The sequence below is a fragment of the Xiphophorus hellerii genome, chromosome 20, assembly GCF_003331165.1.
Source record: "Xiphophorus hellerii strain 12219 chromosome 20, Xiphophorus_hellerii-4.1, whole genome shotgun sequence".
In the NCBI taxonomy this organism is placed as follows: Eukaryota; Metazoa; Chordata; class Actinopteri; order Cyprinodontiformes; family Poeciliidae; genus Xiphophorus; species Xiphophorus hellerii.
The window spans coordinates 3,719,640-3,743,614 of record NC_045691.1 but is presented as its reverse complement, the minus strand read 5'-3'; the positions used below and the strand labels follow the sequence as shown (position 1 = coordinate 3,743,614).

Below are 23,975 nucleotides of genomic sequence, written 5' to 3'. Positions count from 1 at the left end.
GGTAACCGGAGCTCCAGCTGGTTCTGGTTCTGGTTCTGCCTCCTCAGAGTATTTAAACCTTCAGCCTTTCTGTGTCGGTCTGCAGGAAGCCTCTTGGTTTCCAGGACCTGAGCTCACACCTGGAGAAGCTTCTGTCTGAAGGAGAAACACCTGAAGAGCTCAAAGGTAAAGTCCTGCTGCAGCACCTTACACTGTAAAAACACAAAACCTGACTCCGGTGCAGAACTGCTTTACAACCACAGCAAAACACAAGCATTTTGAATATTTCAGTAACAGTGATAGTTTAATTTATTTTGAAAGTACGTTTTCTCTAGTTTCTACTGCAAACATCTACAGATGCATCGATGTGATATTAATATCTGGATTGGTCCCGATATTGAAAACAATCTAGATCAGGTTCCTGATCCATAAGTTTAGATCTATTCAGTCTCATTATATACTTTATTATATCTTTTTCCTTATATCTATAATTCCTAGTTGCATTTTCTGAACCATTTCAAAAGTTTGTTGCAGTTTATCTTTACATCTTTGACCAAGATGTTTTCTGTTGTTTTTGTCAGGTTCAGTTTCTTTATTATTTATTTTTAATTAGCTGTTTTATTCCTAACTGCACTGGCTGAACAAATTAAAGTTGTTTTCATATGTTTTAAGTGTGCTGTAGCGGTGCAGAGTTATCAAAAAATTAATAATTCTGTACATTTATGTCTGTATTTTAAAAATAATAAAAACGTTTTAAGTCATTTCAGCTGTTTGTTTGTATCTGCTGATATTAATCCTCTGGTTAGTTTCTAGTTCTGATATCATACCCCTAATTACTCATGCCCGATATCATACCCTTACTTCTGGTAAGTGAAAACTGTGGTTTGGTGCATGACTACAAATATCGTAGCAACTTCAAATAAGACAAAACTAAATTACAAGTAACTTTTAAGCAAAGTACATGATCTTGTTTTCAGTAAAGAAATCCTTAATATTGATCAAAAGTACTAGATCCACTTACAAGTTTGTTTCATATTCAAAAATGATTTACTTAAAAAAGCTCTTATATTTTGTTGAAAAGTTTCTTTCTCTAGTTTTGTCTGGTTTCAAGTCGGCTGTAGTTTTTGTCCGATGCCGCACAGAAACTTTGAATCTTCCATTTTACTTGTATTATTTCTATAATCATTACATCTATTTAGCATAAATGCTGCTTCAAACCTTCTCATTTCAGTTGGCAGTGAATTCTGTGGTGGAAAATGTTATCAGTCATATATTATGACTTTATTAATCTGGTGCTCAGTATGTTACCAGATAAAAAAATTACACCACAATTCCCTCTTTTGATAATAAAATATGTAACATTTTTATATTAACTCCATCAAGTTTTTTGTAACCTCCATAGTTTTGATTTTTTACAGCAGAGTTCTCTGCAGCCCGGCTGCTGGACGCTTCCTTTGCTCTTTTTCTTGTCAGAAGCTTTTCCATGTTGTGTTAGCTGCTGCGCTAGTTGCCAGCTTGCTATGCTAGCTCAGCTACGCTAGCTTGAGGAGCAAAGCAGCTTGATAAATTTGACTGGCAGCCAGAAAGATGGTAAATAACATTTTCCTGAATTTTCCCTGAGGAAAATAAAGGCTACTTCTAGCTGCCGCTGCCGAATTTATTTTAGCTTGTATTTTATAATAATGATTGAAACACAGATGATATTTATATAAAAAAAAAGATATTTATTGGATTCCATTTTTTTTCTAATTGTTGCTCCGATCTTGAGGTTCCTTAGCGCCCCCTGGCGGCTCCCACTCTGAGGAATGCTGTATTCAGATATTTGCAGTAGAAACTAAACAGAAGTTGTTGGTCAGGTTTAGTTTTTGCAGTGCAGACCTGCAGCCTGATCGTGTCTCTGTCCTCAGATCCGTCTGCAGAGGGCCGTCTGGGTCCTCAGCCTGTGGTTCTGGACCACACCAGCGGCTTTGAGGGCCTCTTGTTCGTGGACGACGACTTGCTGGGGGTGAGCCGGGTCCGTTTGGGTCAGAACTTCGGGACTGTAGCAGAACATCTCACATGATGTTTGCTTCCTGCAGGTGATTGGCCACAGCAACTTCAGTTCCATCAGAGCCACCACCTGCGTTTTTAAAGGTAAAACACGCCAGTTCTGCCGGGTTCTCACCGGACCTGGGCCCAACAGAACATCTGAATGGTGGGTTCTGTTCCTGCAGGGAAATGGGCCTACGAGGTTCTGATCTCCTCTCAGGGTCTGATGCAGATCGGCTGGTGCACTTTGAGCTGTCGCTTCAACCAGGAGGTGAGGATGAGGATGAGGAAGAGTCGGCGGGCCGGGTCGGTTCTGACACCGTTCTCTGTTCTCAGGAAGGGGTCGGGGACACGCCGGACTCGTACGCCTATGATGGAAACCGGGTCAGAAAGTGGAACGTGACAACCACCAACTACGGAAAGGTGACACAGGAAACGGGTCAAAGCGGGTCAGAACCTCAGGATGTGGGTCAGAACCTCAGCTAGCGGGTCAGAACCTCTGGGTTTCTTGTTTCCAGAGGTACCACTGTCTTCCCATAACATGATGGTCTAAATGTTTTAGTTGAATTTTAAAAAAGCACCTTATTATATTTAAAAAATTTTGTGTCATCAGTGTTAAACAGACTAAATAAATATAAAATTGTGGTTTTCTCACATTATTGAACTTGGACATATTTATAAAACAGGAACCTGTTTTATAAATATGTAAAACAGGTTCTAATGATTACATTCATTAGAACCGTCTGTGGATGATGCTGAAGTTGAAGCTTCGCTCCATAAAGGGCATCAACTGGCCTCAGAATTATTGGCGTCTTCGATTTTTCCATCATTTTACCATTTTTCTGCGTCATCAGATCCTCCACAGAAAATCTACAGAGAGGAAATAGTCTCAAAATACCTGTGTGTGTAATACTGGATTTAAAATCAATAAAAACATAAGAATTGTTAATAAAAGAAAGATACCTGGTCTTCTAACTAAAATTCTGTAAGAATCTCCAATTAATTGTAATTTCGCTCTATTCATGAATTGTAGACCAAACAAAATTAATTGTAAGTTAATTGTTTGCATTTCTAGTCAGACCCAGGTGTTGTGGGTCAGAACTTTGTGTTTTGGGTGAGACCCAGATCCAGATGTTCTGTTTTCCTCTGCAGTCGTGGGCGGCTGGAGACATCGTCAGCTGTCTGATCGACCTGGATGAAGGAACCATCACCTTCTGCCTGTGAGTCAGCATATGCTAACAGTTTCTATCTGTTTCCAGTCTTTATGCTAAGCTAAGCTATCCTGAGCTTTTCTACCAGAACCAGAACCATCGTCTTCTCTCCCCGTGTCTCCAGGAATGGCCAGTCTCTGGGGACGGCCTTCAGCAGCATCAAGACGGGTCCCGGCGTGGCGTACTTCCCGGCCATCAGCCTCTCCTTCAAAGAGTCGGTGGCGTTTAACTTCGGCAGCCGGCCGCTCAGATATCCTTCCAGCCGGTTCCTCGCCGTCTCCAGAGGCTCTGAATGAAAACAACACAAACAGATTTTAATCCTGAGATAAAAGATGAAATTACATTTGTCTACTGGTCTGATCGGGTATGTGCCTGGGTCTGGTTCTGTTCTGGATCCTTTGACCCGTTACCAGAACCATCAGGTGTTTTTGTCCTTAACTGGAGAGGGCGCCACGTACCCGGCTGATGGCTACCTGCCGCTGCAGGACCCCCCCACCGCAGACCTGCTGAAGGCCCACAGGCTGCTGGGATACATCAAGAACGTCCTGTCCACCTCCATCGACGCTCAGGTGACCGGGCCGCACGCTGGTTCTGATCCGCAGCCATCCGATGCTGCTGCACCTGCTCTCACTGAACGGCCAGGAAGTTTGGGTTTGGGTCGACTGGAGTTCAGGACGCGTCTCCGTAAAATAAATCCAGTTTGTCCATCAATCCAGTTTTTGGTTTTTGAAGATGAAATGTTTGGAAAATCTGGGAATATTTTCCACCAGTGCTTTCCTTGCGTTTCCACCGTGCAGAGTGATGTCAGCAGGGCGGCCATCTTGTTTGATAAGCGTGTTTTACAGCTTTTATTTATTTTGACTTTTAATTCAGGTCAACTTTACGACAGAATATCAGAATTTTTCAGAATAAAGTGGTTGAGAACAAAGTCGAAACAAAGTGATAATAAACCATTAATATTACCAGAATCCAGTTTTTATATTTGCAAAATTAAGTAATCATTTTATTATAACTCCTCCATGAAAAGCAACAAAAACTTAAATGGGGAATGTTGAGAATTTTAGGAAGTTGTACGTCGGGATCAGTTTTAAATTTGAACATATCAAATTATTTTCAGCAGCAGGACTTTGCAAACCACACAGACTGAGCTGCTCATGTTGAATTTCAATAACTAGAAGTTTTATTCATTAAAACAAATTTATTCTTCTAATATTAAGATGGTTTTCTGGTAAAATTGTGTCCTTATTCTGCTAATATTGTGACTATATTCTCGTAATTGAACAGAGAAGGGATGTGAAATAAGTCACTTTTTGAAAATATTTTCTTTAATTTGTAATTACTTTTTTAGAAAAGAAAGCAAGAGAAATAACTAAAAATTGAGTGTGGTATTAAAAACTTTAATATTTATCTGTTTTTCTTCCTTTCGTCTCTGAACTCGTCTGTGTGCAGGAAGAGAAGCTGCTGGAGAAAGACTCCGCCGTCTGGAGGCTCCAGGGAGATCCGACCGTTCTCATCACTCTGGCTCACATCTTCAACGTCTTCGCTCCGCTCATGGTGAGATGAGCAGCTGCAGCCTTCATCCAGAACCTCATGTTCAGCCTGCGGCCCAGATGAGGCTGCAGCGGCTGCTTCCTGCCAGCAGGAGGCGCTGCTGTTATGGCCCGTGTGTGTCTGTCTGCAGTGTAAGGTCTACCTGGTGGAGGATGTGCTGATGAACTTCCTGCTGGGAATCCTGGAAGGAGGCGGTTCTGTGGATGAACATCCGCTCATCCAGCAGCTGCTGGACCTCTTCTGGCTGCTGATGGAGGTAAACATGGAGCTGCAGCCTCTCACCCGATTGGGCCACCAGGTGGAGCTAGTTCCCCAGAGGAAATCAGGAGGCTCAAGCAAGGCTCTAGAAAACAGAAACTCAGGTTTGGGTTGAGGGGAGCGCCCCCTGGAGGCCGAAGATGTTGCAAAAAGGTTGCAAAATCAATGTTTAGGTTTTTCACATTGCAGCAGGGATTTATTTAGATATTTAATTATCACCAGTGGGTCCCAGTGTGACTGAGCGTCTCACCGGTGGGTCCAGTTGGAATCACCAGCTGGTTCCAATGCAAACATTGATCAGCTGTAATGATTCTTCCTGTTGGTTTCTCATCAAATGTTCTGATTGGTCTCATTGGTCGGGTCAACAGCATCATTCGTCTTTAAGTCTAGCCGGGGGAACCGGACCTTGAACCAATGAGACCCAGTTCTGGCAGGTCAAAGTTCATGGTGTTCCCTCCGCCTGCAGGACCACGAGGTGAACGAGTGCCTGAAGCAGCTCATGATGTCCCTGCTGAGGGCGTACCGCTTCTCTCCCATCATCCCGGACCTGGGCTTCCAGGTACCACCCGCTGCCTGCCTTCTCCACTGGGTGGCGCTCTGCACTACAGCTGATCAGACGTTGGTTTCTGTTCCAGATCCACTATCTGCGTCTGACCACGGCCATCCTGCGCCACGAGAAGTCCAGGAAGTACTTGCTCAACAACGTCCTATATCCTTCTGAAACTCCCGGTTCTGTTTCCACGCTCAGTTCAGAACCAGCAGCCGATTGGGTCAACTTTCCTTAACAAAGGTTACGTTCGATGTTCTGCGTTCAGTGGTCTTCTTCTACATCAAGACTCCTCTGAGAGTCAAGGAGGCGGGGCTGGAGGAGCTGATCCCGACCACCTGGTGGCCCACACACTTCGACAAAGAGGTAAACAGAACCGGTTCCTCTTTTCAGAATGCCTGATGATCCAGAACCAGAATCTGTCAGAACAGAATTGTCAGGTGACGATGAGGTGCAGTTACTACCTCATCCTGCAGGGGCAGAACAGTTATCTGTGTTCTCCTTACTGAGCTGGACCTTCTGGTTCTGGTTCTGCAGGGAAAAGATGAGCGAGAACCCAAAGACGAGAGTTCAGACGAGCGTCTGAGGCGCCGAGCGTACGAGAGAGGCTGCCAGCGGCTGAAGAAGAGGATCGAAGGTGTGGCAGATGAGCGGTTCAGGAATATGTGGCTTCTGCAGGTCACTGACCTCTCCTCTGTTCTTCTTCAGTGGTGGAGGACCTGCAGGTCCAGATCCTCAGGTTGCTGCTCAACAACAAGGACAAAAATACGGTAGGTCAGATTGTTAATTGAAATGCATTGTTTCCATAGCAACAATGGAAAGTTGCTTCTGGAGTTAGTTTTTCTGATTTAGTTTCCCCAGTTTAGCTTCATGCTAAATTAACCGAATGTCCTATTAGATTAATTTTAAAGCAAAAATTTGAGGTTTGTAGCTGAGGCGGTTTGAGGTTCAAGTGAATTGAGGTTGAGTCATGTGGTGGTTGAGTCATGTTGAGGTTGAGGCACGCTAAAGGTGAGTCATGTTAAGGTTGAGGCAGCTCTCTGACAGGAACTTCTTCGTCCATCTCTTCCAGGGAGAAGCTTCTCGTTACATTTTCCTCAACAAGTTCAGGAAGTTCCTGCAGGAGAACGCCAGCAACCGAGGGGTAAGGCCATCACTGGCTTCACTCAGTCCAGGTTTTATTGTTCGTCTATCTGGATCAGAGTCCAAGTGGCTCAGCAGCGCCCCCTGCTGAAGCACCTGCAGACAAACCTCAAGTTTCTGCTTCTGTTTGAGATTTTAGAGCTCCAGATGCATTTAACCACCATGATGAAGATGACTCTTCTGCCTGTTGTCCTTCACGCTCTGTGTGTGTGTGTGTGTGTGTGTGTGCGCGCTCGCGTGTGTGTGTGTGTGAGCAGCATCCCACAGCTCTGTGTCCTCCAGAATACATGGTGTGTTTCCTGCACCGTCTCATCACCGCCGTGCGGAGCAGCTGGGACGAAGGCAGCAGGAAGAGTCCCAGCAGCCTCAGCAGCGAAGGTACAACGCATCATCATCATCATCATCACTGAGTGATGAAGGTGACTTCAGGAACAGCAGAGCGTCTGCTGCTTCACCAAAACCAACTCTGACAACAACTAGAACAGCTGGACTCAGTCAGAACCGCTGATGAGCTGACGTCTCCTAACGAGCTTCCTTTCCCTCCCTCGTTGTCTCCTAACGAGCCTGTCCCTCCCTCGTTGTCTCCTAACGAGCTTCCTTTCCCTCCCTCGTTATCTCCTAACGAGCTTCCTGTCCCTCCCTCGTTGTCTCTGTCTCCAGACGCCTATGTTCCTCCTCAGCTCTTCTACAACGGGAAGGTGGATTACTTTGACCTGCAGAGACTGGGAGGACTCCTGTCCCACCTGAAGAAGACTCTTAAAGGTGAGGCAGTTCCGTCTCCGAGCCCTCTGCGGTCGCCATGGTTACGGTCATGACCCGTCCCCCAGTCTCACTGCTACTTGTCTTCCAGACGACCTCGCCACTAAGGCCAACATCGTCATCGACCCCGCGGAGATTCAGGCCGCGTCGATGGACGACCTGGACGAAGACGAGGAGAGCGGAGCCGCTCAGGTTTGTTATGATCCAAACCATCCTGGAACCAACAGAACCCAACAGAACCGAACAGGCTACTTCAGATTCGGCTGGGCGATAAACCGATTTTATCCATTAATTGAAATTTTTTTTTTTTTAAGGTTTCAATTTAGTTTAATCTGGATTTTTTTCTGCCAATGGCCTCCTTGGGTTTGCATAGATCAGTGATGTCATCACTACCAGGGCGGCCATCTTGTTTCACAAACTGATTTTATTTAGGTCGACTCTGACGGCGTATCAGAGCCAGGATACGATTTTTAATATTTTAATTCTGAGGATTAAAATATCTCGCAGAATAAAAGCGTTATTACCAGAATAATGTTGTAATATTAGGAAAATGAAGTAATGAGTTTATGAGATCTCGAACATGAGAGTAAAACATAAAATGAGGATTGTGAAGCATCTTGTGAAGTTATATGTTGCCCCCAGAAAACCTGCTGAGCCCGGCGGTCGGGGCGCCGAGGCGTCCGCCGTGTTTTTGTATTAAAAGATGTTAAAGTGGCAGAAAAAGTAAAAATATTACTGGGTAATTATATGTTACTGGAAAACATCATCAGTGAAATGCTATTGAAACCCAATATTTGTTGTTTGATTTGTTAAAAACAACAAATCAAAAAATACAATTAAAATGAATATCAATGATTTTCACTTCTGTTTAACCCAAATGAAGTCAGCAGCTCCATCAGGCCCTCAGGGGCCATAAATGATCATATTTTAACACAGATACATAAATGTAACATTTATTTATTCAGATGATCAATGCTGCTGAATTTGATTTAATTGTTTCAGCATAAATTTAAATATTTTAAATTATTTAACATTTAAATGTAAGATGTTAAGGAGCTGGCAAGTTTACTTTGTAAAAGTTCAAAGAACAATATTCATAGTTAGATAGGGTTGTTACCATAGCAACAATCTGATGCTGTGAGTTTAATCTTTGAGTTTGAACTGTTTGTTCACAAACACAAATTATTAAACTGTAATTATAACTGATTGTTTTTATGTTGGCCAGTTAAACTACTCCTCTCTCCCAGATTAAATCTAACACAGAAGCTGTTAGAGGTGCTGATGTTTTTAGCAGCAAGAGGGTCAGATTCTGCTCCAGGCTTCATGCAGCCTTGGACCGGCCCTGCAGGATGAGTTCAATCTGCTGCACTGATGCAGAGATGAGCAACAAACTGAGATTTAATTAAATCCTGCTAATGTGGCTTTAGCAGCTCTAACATTTCTGTCTATTGAGTTTTTAATAAGAGACACAGAAACTGTTCTGGCTGCTCAAGTTTGTTGCTCGAGTTTTTCTGATCTCCGCATTAACTCTGGCTGACTAAGTGGACAAAGCATTTGATACGGTTTGATGCACCGTGCAATCAGAAAAATAATACTAAAATAATATAAACCAGCGTGAAGCTCCTCACCGGCTGAACCTGCATGATGAGGTCAGCGCTGGTTCGTTAACCGCTAACTCTCCGACCAACCGGGACCACAGACATGAACAGCGCCACACGCTGGCCAGCGAGTTGAGATGGAAACGCTGCATATAATTCTTTGTTCACAATTATAAATCATTCTCACCAGCTCGCTCAATCTGCACCTCTGAAAGCGACTACAGTTTATTCCTGCGGTTCTCATAACATTTCTCATTAAAACTTTTTTCTCATATTTTTAAAATGTTCTGGTAAAATTGCGTCTTTATTCTGCTATTAGGATCATATTCTCACAATGTAGAGAAAGTTCTTGTAGCCTCATGCTAATACTAATAGATTGAAATAAAAAACATTATTTAAAATATTTTCTTGTTTAGAAAAGAAAGCAAGAAAAAAATTATTTTAATCATTAATGGATCTGCCATGTAAAAAATGATAGATTTTAGTTCAGATCTATCAGATCTACCAGGAAGAGAGTCCGATAAAACGCCTGGTCTCCTCCCGTCCTGTCAGAGGCCTTTCGGAGCAGCGGCGATGGGCGGTGCGCTGGCCCGACCCAGCTGGTTGAGTTCTCCCACTCTGGGCCGGGCCAACCGGTTCCTGAGCACTGCGGCCGTCAGCCTGATGACGCCGCGGCGGCCGCTGTCCCAGCCGGAGAAGGTGAAGGTTCGGACGCTGGCGGTGGAGCAGCGCACCGAGGAAGACAGTGAGTAGTTCCTCCACAGCATCCGGCTGAACCGCCACAGGCTCCAGCTTCCTGCTTCCTGTCTCCTCTCTGCCACGCAGTCGAGGGTAGCCACGGAAACGACGGCCTGTTGCTGGGGCGACCGCAGGAGGAGCCCGACCAGCCAATCACAGACAAGTCTCTGCTGGAGATCATCGACGGCATCGTGATGATGTACAACCTGAGCGTCCATCAGCAGCTGGGGAAGGTCAGTCTGGTCCCGCGTCTTATCGATGCAGCGGCCATATTGGTGAGGGACCCTCCTCTCTGCCTGAGGACTGTGCAAAAACACAAATATTTTAGTCTCGATTCTACTGATAATACCTCGGTTCACTTTAAATAAAACAAAACAAACTTACAAGTAACATTTTAGTAACCATATTAATGAAACTAGTTTAATGATTAATGATTACTAGTTGTGCTTATTTTTTCCAATTTCCCATAAGAGAAATAATTTGCCAGTGGAACGAGTAATTTTTCATCAAAATTAAGTTTTAAAACAAGCTTCTATATTTCCTGAGGTAGTTAGTTTTCTCTTATTTCAAGTATATTTGGAGCAGAAACTAGAATAAAATACTTTAGTTAGATTTTGTGATTTTTGCAGCTTATCGGTGCTTGAAATCCTTGAAAAAGTTCAAACTTCATTGAGGAGTTGTCAAGGTTTGGAAAGTGCTTGATTTCTGCTGTGGGAAAAGCGAAAGAACCCTGGACGCCTCAATGCAGCGGCCATATTGGTGAGGGCTCCTGGTCCCTGCTGGTTCTGGGGGTTTCTTTTTGTGTAGACAGACCCAGAGAGGTTCTGACTGGGTCACAGTAGAAAAGTGATGTTCGATCGGTCCATCAGAACCCGCAGGACCATCAGAACCTGCAGGTCCAGAGCGGGGAGGTTCGGTAAACTCGGTTCTGTCCCCTGCAGATGGTGGTGGTGGCAGACGAGGTCCATGAGTACGCTGTGGCTCTGAAGGACACCGAGGAGAAGATCGATCGCTGCCCCACCAGAGTGAGTCCAGAACCGTTTCTGATCTCGTTCAGTTCCTGAGCTGACCCGCTTGGGTTGTGGACTCCAGAGAAACCGGACTCTCATCCTGTGAAGCCCGGTTCTGCTGGTTCCGGTTCTGCAGTGACTCTGGGTTGTGTGTTTCAGCGCGCAGACATCCTGGACGAGCTGCAGAAAAGCCAGAAGGTTTTTGCAGAAAAGCTGAACCATCTGAGCCGCCGGCTGGCCTGGATCAACGCCACCATCTACTCCAAGGTGACCCGTCTAGTCCGGACCTCCCGGTTCTGGTCGGTGTGCGGCTCTAACACCCCGTGTGTGTGTTCAGGAGAAGATGCTGGACGTCTACTGGCTGCTGTGCGTCTGCATCCGGACCATCGAGCACGCCGACAACACGGCGTCGCTGTTCGCCTTCACGCCGGAGTTCTACCTCAACGTGGCCATGAACGCCTACAGCGCCCTGAAGAACTACTTCAGCCCCGCCAACAGCATGGACGAGCTGCCAGGTACCGACCCTGACCGGTCCGGACCGGTTCTGATGGAAACCCATCCGTCACCAGAGAGTTCTCGACAGAACAGTAAAATATAGCTGAAGTATCATCACACCTGGGCTGAGATGATGATGATGATGATGATGATGATGATGATGATGATGATGAAGAACCACAGCTCATGTCTTCACTACACCACTGGCTCCAGACCAGTTTAGTCTCCAGAACCAGTCCTTCTGTCAGGCTCTGTCTTGTCGTTGGTTCTGATCTTTGGATCTGGTTCTGCTGCCTAGCGGAACCAGCCTGGAGTTCTGATCCGGTCGGGTTGATTAGTGCTGATGTCACTGTGACTCAGAATGACTCCGCCCACAACGTCACCTGATTGACTCAGTCAGTCAATCAGGTGACAGCAGAGTCATTGACCTCTGACCTCTGCTCCATTAACAGGAGGACGTGTCAGAGTGAGGCACAGCCTGCTGCTTCAGCTGCTGTGTGTGTGTGTGTCTGTCTGTCGGGGTGTGTGTGTCTGTCTGTGTGTGTGTGTGTCTGTCTGTCGGCGTGTGTGTGTGTCTGTATGTCGGGGTGTGTGTGTGTGTGTGTGTCTCACACGAATGAACTTTTTTCTTTCAGGTTACGAGGAAACGCTGACTCAGCTCGCCGCCATCCTCGCCAAGCACTTTGCGGACCCACGCATCGTTGGGACAGGTAACAGGAAGGACACTGCGGTTGAGTGTTACTACAAAATAAAAGCTCTTGGAAATGAATATCAGCTGAAATGACGTCATAGATCCGCTGTTATTGAATGTTTTGATGATTGTCACTGAACTCCTCAGTGTAAAACAGCGCCCCCTGCTGTGTGAACAGAACACTGGTTCTGTTAAAAAAAACGCTCTATAAATCCATAATTAATTAAATCAGTTCTTAATCATTAATTAAGGAAACTTTTATTTTGAAGGCTATTTATTCTTAAAGTTCATTAAGAGAAAAGATGACACAATAACAGAGTATTTGATCTAAAATCATATGATGTCACTGAAAATTCAAAGAGTTCAGTTTCTCTTATGTGTTTGAGGTTTGGTTTTCTGTGTAGCGTTCGGATTGACCTTCAGGTTCTGCAGGGTTTGGTTTGTTCCGGGTCAGCTGTTGTATGACAGGAACAAAGACTGTTATCAGCAGCAGGATGGTTTATGGTCTCAGGACGCGGTCCATCCTCCAATCAGGGCGTTTAAAGCGTCTGCAGAGTGAGAGGTCTGGGAGTGATGCCAGGGAGAGTGCGGGAATTCAATTCAGTTTTATTTATGTAGCTCCAATTCATAACAAATGGCGCCTCAAGGCACTTTACAAAAGAAATCTGAGAATGGAGTCGAGGACGGAGTGATAAAGGCGCCAATCAGAGTCTTGAAGTGGCGTGACGAGAGTCTGCACACAGGGGGCGCTGCAGGGAGTTGGTAACTTGTGAAGGAGACTATAAGTTCGCTAACTCGTCTCTGTTCTCTCAGATATCAAAGATTCCCTGATGCAGGCGCTGGCCAGCTACGTCTGTTACCCACAATCCCTCAGGGCGGTGGAGAGGATCCCAGAGGAGCAGTGAGTCTTCATTTCTTTTCTAATCTAAACCAGAACCAGAACCCGCTGACAGAAACAAACTCTGAAGTAAAACTGATATTTTGTTTTCTACACAAAATTGATAATTTAATTTTAAGAAAGAAAACAAGCAATGAGACATGCAGGTGTTTTAGTGATGTCATCCTGCTCCTCTCAGCTGAGATCTTCAGGTGTGCTTCACCTGTTCTGATGCAGATGATGGTTTCTGGTTTCAGGCGAGTGGCCATGATGAGGAACCTTCTGGCTCCGTATGAGCAGAGACCCTGGGCTCAGACCAACTGGATCCTGGTCAGACTCTGGAGGGTGAGCTCACACACACACACACGCACACGCACACACACACACACACACACACACACACACAGAGACACCCCGACACACACACACGCAGAGACACACACAGAGCCGTGCTTCATGTCAGTTAGTTTTGTCTTATTTCAAGTGTACTAAGATAAAACTTTTTTTTGCAGTTTCTCTGATTTCTGTTTGCGATGCATTCAATGACCAGCCAAAAACGTATAGAGCAGAAATGAAGCCAAAACTGTACAAAGATAAAAACATTTAACATGAACAGAAAAATCCTTCGTTGTCTATAAATCTGTTCTGCCCAGAACTCTACTGGTGGCAGTTTCATCTTCACCAAAGACAGAAAGAAATGCATTTCATATTAATCACCTTTTTCATCCAATTATTAATCATTTAATCAATAAACTAATCACCAGATCAGCCCGCCACTGAATTGATGCTCAGTCCAAGCAGAAAGGCCTGAATTTTTCCAATTTTTTATCTTTTAGTGTATTTATAATATTTTTATAAAAATACTTAAGTGATTAAATTGGAAAAATCTGCAAAATCAGATTAATCGATCACCAAAATGATCCTTGAACCATGGACAGTAACTGAAGTCAGGCAGCAGGGTAGAAGGAGGAAATTCTGCCACCTGCAGGCGGGAGGTGGCATCACACCAGCTCAGTGTTGGTGAGCATTTCTACAGAAGATCTGTGTGAATGGCCAGTGCCTTAATGCTTGATGTTGTGTGAATTTGTGCTGCTCCTCTTCCTCGCTAACAGCCGCTCTTCCTCCTGTGTGTCAGGGCTGCGGGTTCGGCTACAGGTATACCCGCCTGCCTCACCTGCTGAAGACCAAACCCGAGGACGCCAACCTGCCCAGCCTGCAGAGTAGGTCCTGGTGTCAGTGCGTCCCTGTTCTGCTCTCTGCTGGTCTGAATGGAGCAGAACCGGGTCTGTGGGCGGGAACTGGGCCGAACCGGACCGATCCTGCTTTAGCATCAGAGCCATTTGTCTGAATCTGAGACGCAGTAGCAACTGTGAATTAATGATGAGAGGAAGTTTTGCCAGATAACCATCAGAGAAAAGCTGCAGTCGCTCCATCCCGACCGTTTGACGCTTCGCTGAAACGGATCCAGTTTCCAGAAATAAATCCGGTCGTCTCAGCAGGGTTATTTTTACTGCTGTGTGTGTGTGTGTGTGTGTGTGTGTGTGTGCGTGTGCGTGCGTGCGTGCGTGCGTGCGTGCGTGCGCGCGCGTGCGTGTGCGTGTGCGTGTGTGTGTGTGTGTTGGAGTTTATTTCTGGAAACAGAAACACAAACATCAGCTTCCTCCATCAGAACTTTTGTTCTCACATATTGAATAAATGGGTTCTGGTTCTGGTTCTGCTCGTCCTACAGAACCATCACAAATCTTCATGAGTCTGTTGTGAACGATAAAGTGATGAAAAACTTTATCACCTTTTTTATTTGTGATTCATGACTGATGGCTCAACAGAAACATTCCCATTTCTAATTAGTTCTGCAACTAACCATTATTCTAGTAATCGATTATTCTGATGATTAATCTGAAAATTAAATTGGCACAATCTGCAGTTTTTTATATTTAACTGGTTAAAAAGCCCCATAAAAATGCAAATAAACAAATAATTTAATTCCTTTTTTAAAGAAAAAGGAAACACTCTCTTTCCTAAAAGTCAGTAAAATCATTCCTTTAGTGAAAGTTGATTATTGGTCATAAAGGATAATAAAATCCTTCTAAAGGACCTTTTGCAGAGTCTATTCGATCAATCGATTACTAAACTAATTCATGATTATTTCGATAATCAATGTGAATAATTTTTTGCAATGCTGCTTTTTTAGGACACCAGTCACATAAATGTCATTTGTATCAATAAGACTGTTCACAATAACTTCACTTAATCATATTTTAACATTTAGTTTTACTGATTCATCTTTTTAAACATCAGCTGGAATTTGACAACAAATCAAAATGTCATAAGAAATTTATCACGATGACCCCAACATCACAGACTGTCCAGGAACTTCAAACCTTCAGCCATGTTTCTGTTTGGACCCGGTTCTGTTCGGTTTTGACCCGGTTCTGTTCTGTTTGAATGAATCGTCTCTTGTTTTGCTGCATGCTCTCTGATCTCCATCTGTTTGCTTCTCTGCATGCCTGTCAGGAGATCTGTCCATTGCTAGTTTCCAGAGTAAGTTCTCTTGGCTTGTGGGGGTGTGTGTGTGTGTCGGGGTGTGTGTTGTGGTGCTGTGTGTGTGTGGGCGTGTGTGTATGTGTTGTGGTACTGTGTGTGTGTGTGTGTGCGCTGTCCATCATGTTTAGTGCATACGCTGCATTATCTGCAGCAGGGTTTCTCTTCAGCGGTTCAGACGGAGGATGAAGCAGCAGCCTGAACCCGGAGAGCCTCAGCATAAAGACGAGGAGGGTTCTGATGGTTCTGATCGGATCTGGAGTTAAGCCCGTCACAATTAAGCAATTAATCGCGTCATAAATTTAAACGATCTCAATATTTATTTCCTTTCTGATAATTGATATTTTTTTGCAGCGAATCATAATCCGTTTTTTTGGATCAGGCGTCTCAACTTGAGCCAAAAAGGAATAAAGAACCATTTAATGTTTTTAAATAGAAATGTAATAATTAATGGCAGTTTGAACATTTTTCCAGTTTTTTTGTTTGTTTCTCATTAGATTGGAAACTTTCTACTTTTTTTAGAGGAAAATTGTTTTTCAAAACAAAAATTTTGAGTTTGATGACAAGAGCTCACAGTGTACCGACATTAAGTTTATATGAGTAAACTTTAGAGGAAATAAAAAATTATTTGTGTAGCATTTTTCACAAGTATCAACTTTCAATATGAGAAAACGTATCCATCCACTTTACAGTAAAAAACTTTATTTTAAAGTCTGTAAACAGAAATAAAATGACGGATCTTTTGTTGACGTGTCAAAAGATCAAAATATTATGTAAGATTTGCGGCTCTAAAGTTTCATTTAGCTGGACTGAATTCATAATGACTGTTCCAGTTAGAAAGGTTGCAGAAATAATGTTTTGGATTTTTAAAATATCTTCCAGTTTTAACTCTTTGCTAAATTAAAGTTTATTGATCTTTCAGATGAACTTCCATTATTATCACATTTTTATCTTTATATTACTTGAAAATGGTCTCAAAACAACAACATTATAATTTTTTGCGATAATTTCGTCCAGAAATTTTTTTTGTTGTGACGGCCTGTAGTCTTACTAAGATCCAGACTGACCAGAACCAGAACCTGCAGGTTTATTGCAGATGAGCTGCCTGCTGCTTTACGATGATGAGGAGGGAGTTCTTCCTCAGGAGCGATTGCAGCTCATTCAAGGTCCAGTAGAACAGGGACCGCTCTGACTGCGTCTCCTGTCCCGGTTCTGGTCCAGAGCCGTGCCCGTCGTTGCTGCTGCAGAGACACATGGCGGAGCTGCTGAGCATGGACAAAGACATGGCCGCCTCCTTCCTCAACAGCGTCCTGAACCAGCTCAACTGGGCCTTCTCCGAGTTCATCGGCATGATCCAGGAGGTGAGACCGACCAGAACCAGAGCCGGGTCCACAACAGAGCACAGGGTTCAGCAGAAACTGCACGGGATTGGAGGTTCTGGTCTCTCTATGCTCACAGTTAGAGGGGAGGAGAAGTGGGTCCAGGAACCAGCCCTGAGGTTCTCCACCACCTGAGGCCATGCTGCTTTATTCTTCCTGGTTTCCTGTTTTTGGCTTTTTGTCTCATTTGAGTGTTTCAGAACATTAAAACAACTAAATATTTGTTTTAATGTAAACACAAGATTCAGCTTTTAAAGGGCCAGGGTTTTTATCTTGCCATCATGTTTCAACGTTTTTCTCAGATCAGAAACGAACCTGCAGTGTTGCTTTGATTCTTTCATGTTTGAGGAATCCTTTAATCTCCATGGCAACCTTTCAGCTGCAAAACTCCTGGGTGGACCTAGCCCCGCCTTCGAGGTGCAGCTCCACCCCCACTCAGCTCCTTCAGACTAGCCAGCAGCAATTAGCAAACAGTTGGTGGAACTGCTAAGCTCCTTATAGGAGCTGCTGCTCAGAGCAATGCTGGTAAAAAGGTTAAAGGGTTAATAGAGGAGCCATGTTGGGACTGACTTCCTGGAGGCGGAGCTTCAGAGAGAGCAGGAGTTTTTAAAGAGACAGAGACCCAATTTCAAGGCTTTAAATTACAAAATAATATTTTTTTAAGTCATATTTGATATACACAGCATTTGTTTAACAACTGAAGGTTACAGAGTTACTAATTGGTCTACAAAATGGCTACATGTGTTTGGAAAACACGATACTGGCCCTTTAAATGAGGTTTAGAGGCTCCAGGTTCAGTTTCCAGCCGTACAGCAACCCGAAAATACAACCAGAGCTACTACAGGGTGGTTTAGATCAGGGGTGTCCAAAATGAGGCTGGGGGGCCACTGAGGGCCCTGGAAATAATTTTGTTCGGCCCTGACCGTAAGTCACAAATCGTAAATATGTATCCAACAAAATAGAAAACAACTGATGACCCAAAAAATATGGAAGTTTTCTATGTTTTGTTTTAACAATTCAGCAGTTCGAAGGTGTTTTAATTATTGTTGATGTAAAACAAAAACAACAAAATGTCAAAACTAATTTTTGTATTTACAATTTATTGAAATATGAAGTACCTTCAGTTTAAATTTGTCTATTTTAGGCAAACATTTTGATTAGATCAAAGCAGATTCATGTGTTTGAATGGTCTAGTCAAAGTCTTCAGCTGAGAATTAGTGGCACAACTTGAAGTTCTCCTTCCAGACTGTTCCAGACGGGCCGGAGTTGGTTCTGGAGCAGTTGATGAATAATGTGCACCTGGAGTCTGAGACGGGTTCTGTAGAGCCAGAACCACCGGCCCGGTTCTGAACACTCCTCCCAGTTTTCATTGGTTCTGTTTGGTTCCTGGTCCAGATCCAGCAGGCAGCGGAGCGCCCAGAGAGGAACTTTGTGGACACCCGTCAGCTGAAGGTGAGCTCACCATCCTGCTGGTTCTGGTTCTGGTTCTGGTTCTGACCCGTGCTGTGGATCTGGGCCCAGGTGTGCGCGACCTGCTTCGACCTTTCCGTCAGCCTGCTCAGGGTTCTGGAGATGACCGTGACTCTGGTTCCGGAGATCTTCCTGGATTGGACCCGGCCGTCGGCGGAGCTGCTGCTGAGGCGGCTCGCCCAGGTGAGACTCTACCCTACCCGACCTGACCTGACCCGGTCCGGTCCAATCGTTTCAGCTGTTCTGTTCTGTCTGCAGCTGCTGAACCAGGTTCTGAACCGAGTCACGGCCGAGAAGAACCTGTTCGATCGGGTCGTTAACCTTCGGCTGCCAGGTAAGCCCCTCCCCGTCCGACTGGACCAAACAGAACCAACCCGATCTGACTGGACCCGACCCGTCCCAGATTAACAATGGTTTCCATGGTAACACTGTGGCGGAGGTTCTGAGAAGGAACAAGACTTCCTGGTATAAACGGAGCAGAACTCCTCCTCCTCATCAGGGCTCTGTGGAAGGTCAGAGGTCAAAGGTTGCGTCAGGGCTGACGGGTTCTGTGTGCTGCAGGTCTGGAGAGCGTGGACCACTACCCGATCCTGGTGGCCGTGACGGGAATCCTGGTCCGGATCCTGGTGGACGGAGACAAACAGGGGTAGGAGAACTGGGAGAACTGGGAGAGCTGGGAGAGCTGGGTGGGGGGCAGAGGGAGCCATGGGGTCACTGCCTTCTAACTGGTTTCTGGGTTTACCGTCAGACCCGCGGGAACTCCTACTGAAGAAATCTGAATCTCAAAAATGGCGGCGCCCATAAACATTTTTTACAATAAATTTTACAATCATCATTTTAATCTGGCGGGATTATGAAAAGACGTTTTGGAGCGTTACTTCAGGTTTTAATCTTATTCTCTCAATCCAAACAAACCTGGAGTTGCTTCAATTCTTTTGTGCATTTTCCTTTAATCTCCATGGCAACCATACAGCTGCAGAACACCAGGGTGGGCTTAGCCCCGCCTTCGAGGCTAGCTCCTCCTCAGAGGTAAAAACGTTAAAGGGTTAATAGAGGAGCCATGTTGGGATGATTCCCTGGAGGCGGAGCTTCAGAAGGAGCAGGAGTTTTTAAAGAGACAGAGACCCAATTTCAAGGCATTAAATCAGGAAGTTATTTTTTTTATACATCTGTAGCATTTTTATATCGACTGAAGGTAACATGGTTACTGGATTCCTGTTATAAAATGGCACCATGTGCCTGGAAAACATTGTGCTGCCCCTTGGAAGGCACTAAGATTCCAAGATTAGTGCATGGAATCTGAAGATTCCATGCACTAAAGATTATGAAATCTTTACTTTCCATAAGCACTAATTTAATTTGTTTAGTTTTAAGCTGCAGGCGCCTTGTGTGACATTGAGTCCAGACAGTTTCTGGAATAAACGTTTCCATCACATCTCACAGGAGAGGAGCGGCCATATTGAAACGTTGTGTTTTGGATGCATTTTGGACGTCTTCTGGTCTTTTGGACGTGTTTTGTATTTCTCCATGCAGACAGGTGGGCAGCAGGCCTCTGCTGACGTCTGTCGGCTCTGACTCACTGTTGGTCCTGTCAGCCCGGTGTCTGCAGCTCCGCCTGCAGAGCCGCTTCACTCTGAGTGCTTCTCTAAATGTCAGACTGCTCCTTTAAAGAGCCCAAGTGTTTGGAGGCGGTCTGGTTCCCTGAAGGTCAGAGAGCATCGCCTCCTCTCTGGGTCATGAAGCTTCTGTCTGTCCAGCCTTATTATTCTTTATTAATCGTGAACTCTGACCCTGACTGGGTGAATCTTTAGCAGGGCTAGCTTGATGCTCAGCGTTGTTTTGCTTCCACCTCCGGGTCAGAACCAGTAATAAGGTTTACTAATGTACTAAATATTATAAATATTTTTATTTTATTTTATTTTTTTACTCCTCCAGGGGGTCCTTTTGTGGGCTCTAGTGTCCCTTATATGACAGTAGGCTGACAGGAAATGGGGAAGGAGAGGGGGGAAGACATGCGGCAAATGTTGTCGGGTCCGGGAGTTGAATCCCACGACGGCCGCGTCGAGGACTCAAGGCCTCCAAATATGGGTCGTGCTAACCGCTACGCCACCACGGCACGCCCCCTAAATATTATAAATATAATACTAACTCACCCATACACAGACTTTCTGAATGATCACATCTTTGGTTTTCCTTTAGCCAAGATTTAGTCACATGAAAAATGTTCTAAGTTTTTAAATTTTTGCACGCAGGAGCAATAAATTTTATAAAATATAAAGAAGTTGACCAGACAAGTTTCTACATAGTTCTAACGATCCTCTAGTGACTGAATCTGTTTTACGTTTTTACAAATTAACTTAATGCATCAGGAGGTAACTTATCGATACACTTCAACATTAATAAATTACAACAACTTTCAAAATCCATTCGGTTATGTTTGTCCCGGATTGGACGGGGATGAGACCTTATTGGCTTTTTGTCCATTATTTTTATTGTTTGGTTGAACAATGAGGCAGTTAATGGGCTCATGCTGTCATTCAGTATGAAATAAACATGAAATATGAGAGAATATCATGGCATTCATCCACCGCTGAGCAGCCTGCACAGGAATATAAGGTCCTATTCATTTCAAACAACTAAGGTTTGGTTTTTATGTTTTTAGAAATGTTATTATTATTATTCCCAAATTTTAGGTGTGGGTCAAAAAATAACCAAAAATATTTGAATTTTGTTCTATGTTGATAATTTAATTCTGCAGATAAATTAGAAAATGTTCTTGTATGTGTTTTCTAATCAAAAAGCATGTTGACACTGTTTTACTTAAACTGATCATTAGCTGGTTATTGATCAGCTGAAGTTTCGCTTCCATTCAGACAAAACATCTGCAGATGAATCTGATTAATTGTGTTGCGGCCATTTCTGTTTTGTTTTTATAAATCATAAAATTTATCCATTTAGTTTTTCTCTGGGCAGTTAGAAAATACTTAAATTACTTTAGAACCAAGATCTGTAATTAGTATTCATATTGGGAATTGTTTAGATTAACTTTTAAAAGTTTAAGGGCACGCCGGGCGGCGCAGTGAATGCCTTTTATTTGTCAAATGTGCAGGAAATTTTGTAAAATGATTTTTGAACTTGAAACATCAGATAAAGTCAACGTTTGTTTTCATCTAAGTTGTAAGAGATATTTAGTTACTGTTTTGTCCATATTTTTGCCAGAAATAAACTGAATTTTCTACGTATCTCTAACAGTCGAGTTGGAGCCAGAACACATGCAGCCTTTCCTGGAAAACTTTGGTTTTAGGAATTAAAAAGCTGCTCCAAATCGCTTCAGTTAAACTCGGTTCAACCAACGCATCGAGTTCAGGCTCGTTAAAGTTTCTGTCTGAGGAAACCCGGCAGGTTGCATCGGGTCGTTGACATGCAGCTAGAGGTCAGAGTTCAAACTACTGGGACTAGTCCACCTCTCACCAGAACCTCAGGTTAGAACCGGCAGGAAGGAAAGGAAGGCTTGGATTTAAATTTTATTTCTGACCTCAGTCCAGCTTCCTCTTCCTCAGGCTTCGTCCCAGGTGAGTTTGCTCCTCAGATTGTCGTCATCAGTCCAACTGCGCCTCATCGGGACCGGTAGCCCCCGTCCCCTGCTGTGAGACAGATCGATGGAGCTCATTATGATCCATCAGCTGCGGCAGAGAGAGGCAGCTCTCAGCCTGCCTCAGATTAGATTCAGCTCCAGGATAATTAGCTTAGCAGCTTCACAGAATCAGAGGCCGCCGCGCGCAGCCTGCTGGCTTTTTCCATCTCAACGCCGTAGTTTTCCAGGATGTAGACCTGGCCTGCTGGGGAACGCCGATCTGCTGCTGAGGTCTGCAGATTGGCTGAATTCAGTCCTGAGTTTTACCTGCAGGTTTACTCTGCAGTCCGGCTCAGGATCCGGTTCTGCTGAAACAGAACCGGTTTCTTCTGATAGATCAGTGCATCCACTGATTTACCATGATTTACAATAACGGTAAAGGTAATTTTATTTATATAGCACATTTTCAGCAACAAGACAATACAAAGTGCTTTACAGGATTTTAAAGGAAATGCAAACCAAAAGAAAGAGCAAAAGAAGAAAAAGCTAATAATGTTGAGCCAAAGTAAATAAACTGGAGACTCCTATTCAGGGTTGGTAGATAAGTATTAGTAAGTATCCTCTGGTCCAATTCCTTTTCTGGTTTGGGAGAATAGGAGTCTAAAAAGTAGTTGCTAAAGTAGTTTTTCTGGGTTATAAGTTCTACTCCTGTTCTGGGTTGTTAAATAAGTGTAAGTAAGTAAGTATCCTCTGGACTTCTGGGTTGCTATATCAGTATAAGTATTCTCTGGACTTTCTAAGTATGCTCTAAATGTGTAAAGTCTCTTTGTGTGAATAACGAAAATTCACACAAAATCAACAGATTCACACATTTTTCACCCTAATTGTGAGTTTATTGCAAATTTTCCACCCAAAGCTTTGGATTGAGTGATGCTGACTCCCACCTGCAGGTGGCGGCGTTTCCCTCTCCTCTACTGCCTCAACTTCCTGTCTGCTCATCGTCTGCGATCGATGTTACGAGTAGCAAACATTGACCAGTTCTTTAAAGGATAAAATGTTTGTGTTCGTTTTTTCTTTATGTAGATTTTTTTAAGAGGACAAAATATTTCTGAATTAGCGCCGAAAAATCTGTTATTTTTATAGGAAAAGAAAACAGTTAAGAAAACGGCTGTGAAATCCTGGAGGGACTTCAACTCAGGTAAAAGTTCAGATTATCTGTGTTGTTAGTTTGGCTAATAGCCTGCTAGCTAACAGGCTGCCCCTCCCCCACCTGCTGCTGGACTGAGTAAAAATGTTGAGTTAATTCAGGATATGTTATCAATTAATCGCATTTTTAAAAAATTAAGAAATATTTTCAATTCAAAAACTGATAATCTTTTCCCAGTGAAATAATCTACCAGAAGAATTAGGACATTTTTCATCAATGTTAAGTCATTACTGATTTAAAACCAGCTCCGATATCTCACTGAAAAGCTTCTTATTGGTTCGTTTTCTTATTTTATGTTTACTAAGATGTTTTTGTTAGATCTAGACAAAAAGTACTTGGTAAGACTTTGTGTTTTTGCACAGTGTGACATTACTATGACTTGAATAAATTCCTTTAAAACCACATAGATAATATTGAAATTATGAAAAAACTTGTAAGTTTAAATTGGCAGGATTTAACTGCAAAAAACTTCTCAAAACAAATAATAATAATAAAAAAGAAAACAAGATGTTTGGTAAAAGGTGAAAAAAATTTACTAGGTTATAAAATACAGAATTATCAATTAAAATCAAGCTCCTATAACTTGATCTTTCTTAATTCAAGTGCATTAAGATATTTGCACTAGAAACTACAAAAATACTTGGCAAGATTTTGCATTTTTGCAGTGAAGCTTCAGACCTGTTGGCCATGCGGATCAGAGTTGTCATGACGACGCAGTCATGTGACCACAGACGATCAGAACCTGAAATAATCCGAGCCGCTCCTCTTTCCTTCATCACAACGTTTATTAGGAGACATCAGAAGCAGCTTTCACCTCGTTTCCCAGCATGCACTGCTCTAGCCTTCAGATTACCCACAATCCCCGGTGTCTGCTCTGACTCTGTGACAGCTGCTGCTTTCATGCAGACTGTGATGAAGA

At 43.6% G+C, this 23,975-nt stretch overlaps 1 protein-coding gene across 7 annotated transcripts in view; it reads left to right on the top strand.

The window, feature by feature from the left end:
* The window catches only part of rnf123 (ring finger protein 123), a 58,448-nt gene that overhangs the window by 3,248 nt on the left and 31,225 nt on the right, over positions 1–23,975 (top strand). For all 7 annotated transcript variants that reach the window (XM_032549318.1, XM_032549316.1, XM_032549319.1 and 4 more), the window contains exons 4-36: positions 86–165; positions 1,887–1,984; positions 2,058–2,112; positions 2,193–2,278; positions 2,344–2,430; positions 3,160–3,227; positions 3,343–3,468; positions 3,673–3,787; positions 4,668–4,772; positions 4,900–5,025; positions 5,494–5,586; positions 5,663–5,736; positions 5,823–5,940; positions 6,112–6,211; positions 6,283–6,344; positions 6,647–6,718; positions 6,975–7,095; positions 7,378–7,479; positions 7,568–7,668; positions 9,627–9,819; positions 9,900–10,045; positions 10,754–10,837; positions 10,982–11,089; positions 11,160–11,337; positions 11,953–12,027; positions 12,822–12,909; positions 13,143–13,230; positions 14,021–14,105; positions 16,648–16,787; positions 18,201–18,257; positions 18,327–18,458; positions 18,534–18,609; positions 18,837–18,921. In XM_032549318.1, coding sequence (XP_032405209.1) covers positions 86–165; positions 1,887–1,984; positions 2,058–2,112; positions 2,193–2,278; positions 2,344–2,430; positions 3,160–3,227; positions 3,343–3,468; positions 3,673–3,787; positions 4,668–4,772; positions 4,900–5,025; positions 5,494–5,586; positions 5,663–5,736; positions 5,823–5,940; positions 6,112–6,211; positions 6,283–6,344; positions 6,647–6,718; positions 6,975–7,095; positions 7,378–7,479; positions 7,568–7,668; positions 9,627–9,819; positions 9,900–10,045; positions 10,754–10,837; positions 10,982–11,089; positions 11,160–11,337; positions 11,953–12,027; positions 12,822–12,909; positions 13,143–13,230; positions 14,021–14,105; positions 16,648–16,787; positions 18,201–18,257; positions 18,327–18,458; positions 18,534–18,609; positions 18,837–18,921 — 3,324 coding nt within the window. The remainder of the gene's footprint in view (positions 1–85; positions 166–1,886; positions 1,985–2,057; positions 2,113–2,192; positions 2,279–2,343; positions 2,431–3,159; positions 3,228–3,342; positions 3,469–3,672; positions 3,788–4,667; positions 4,773–4,899; positions 5,026–5,493; positions 5,587–5,662; positions 5,737–5,822; positions 5,941–6,111; positions 6,212–6,282; positions 6,345–6,646; positions 6,719–6,974; positions 7,096–7,377; positions 7,480–7,567; positions 7,669–9,626; positions 9,820–9,899; positions 10,046–10,753; positions 10,838–10,981; positions 11,090–11,159; positions 11,338–11,952; positions 12,028–12,821; positions 12,910–13,142; positions 13,231–14,020; positions 14,106–16,647; positions 16,788–18,200; positions 18,258–18,326; positions 18,459–18,533; positions 18,610–18,836; positions 18,922–23,975) is intronic.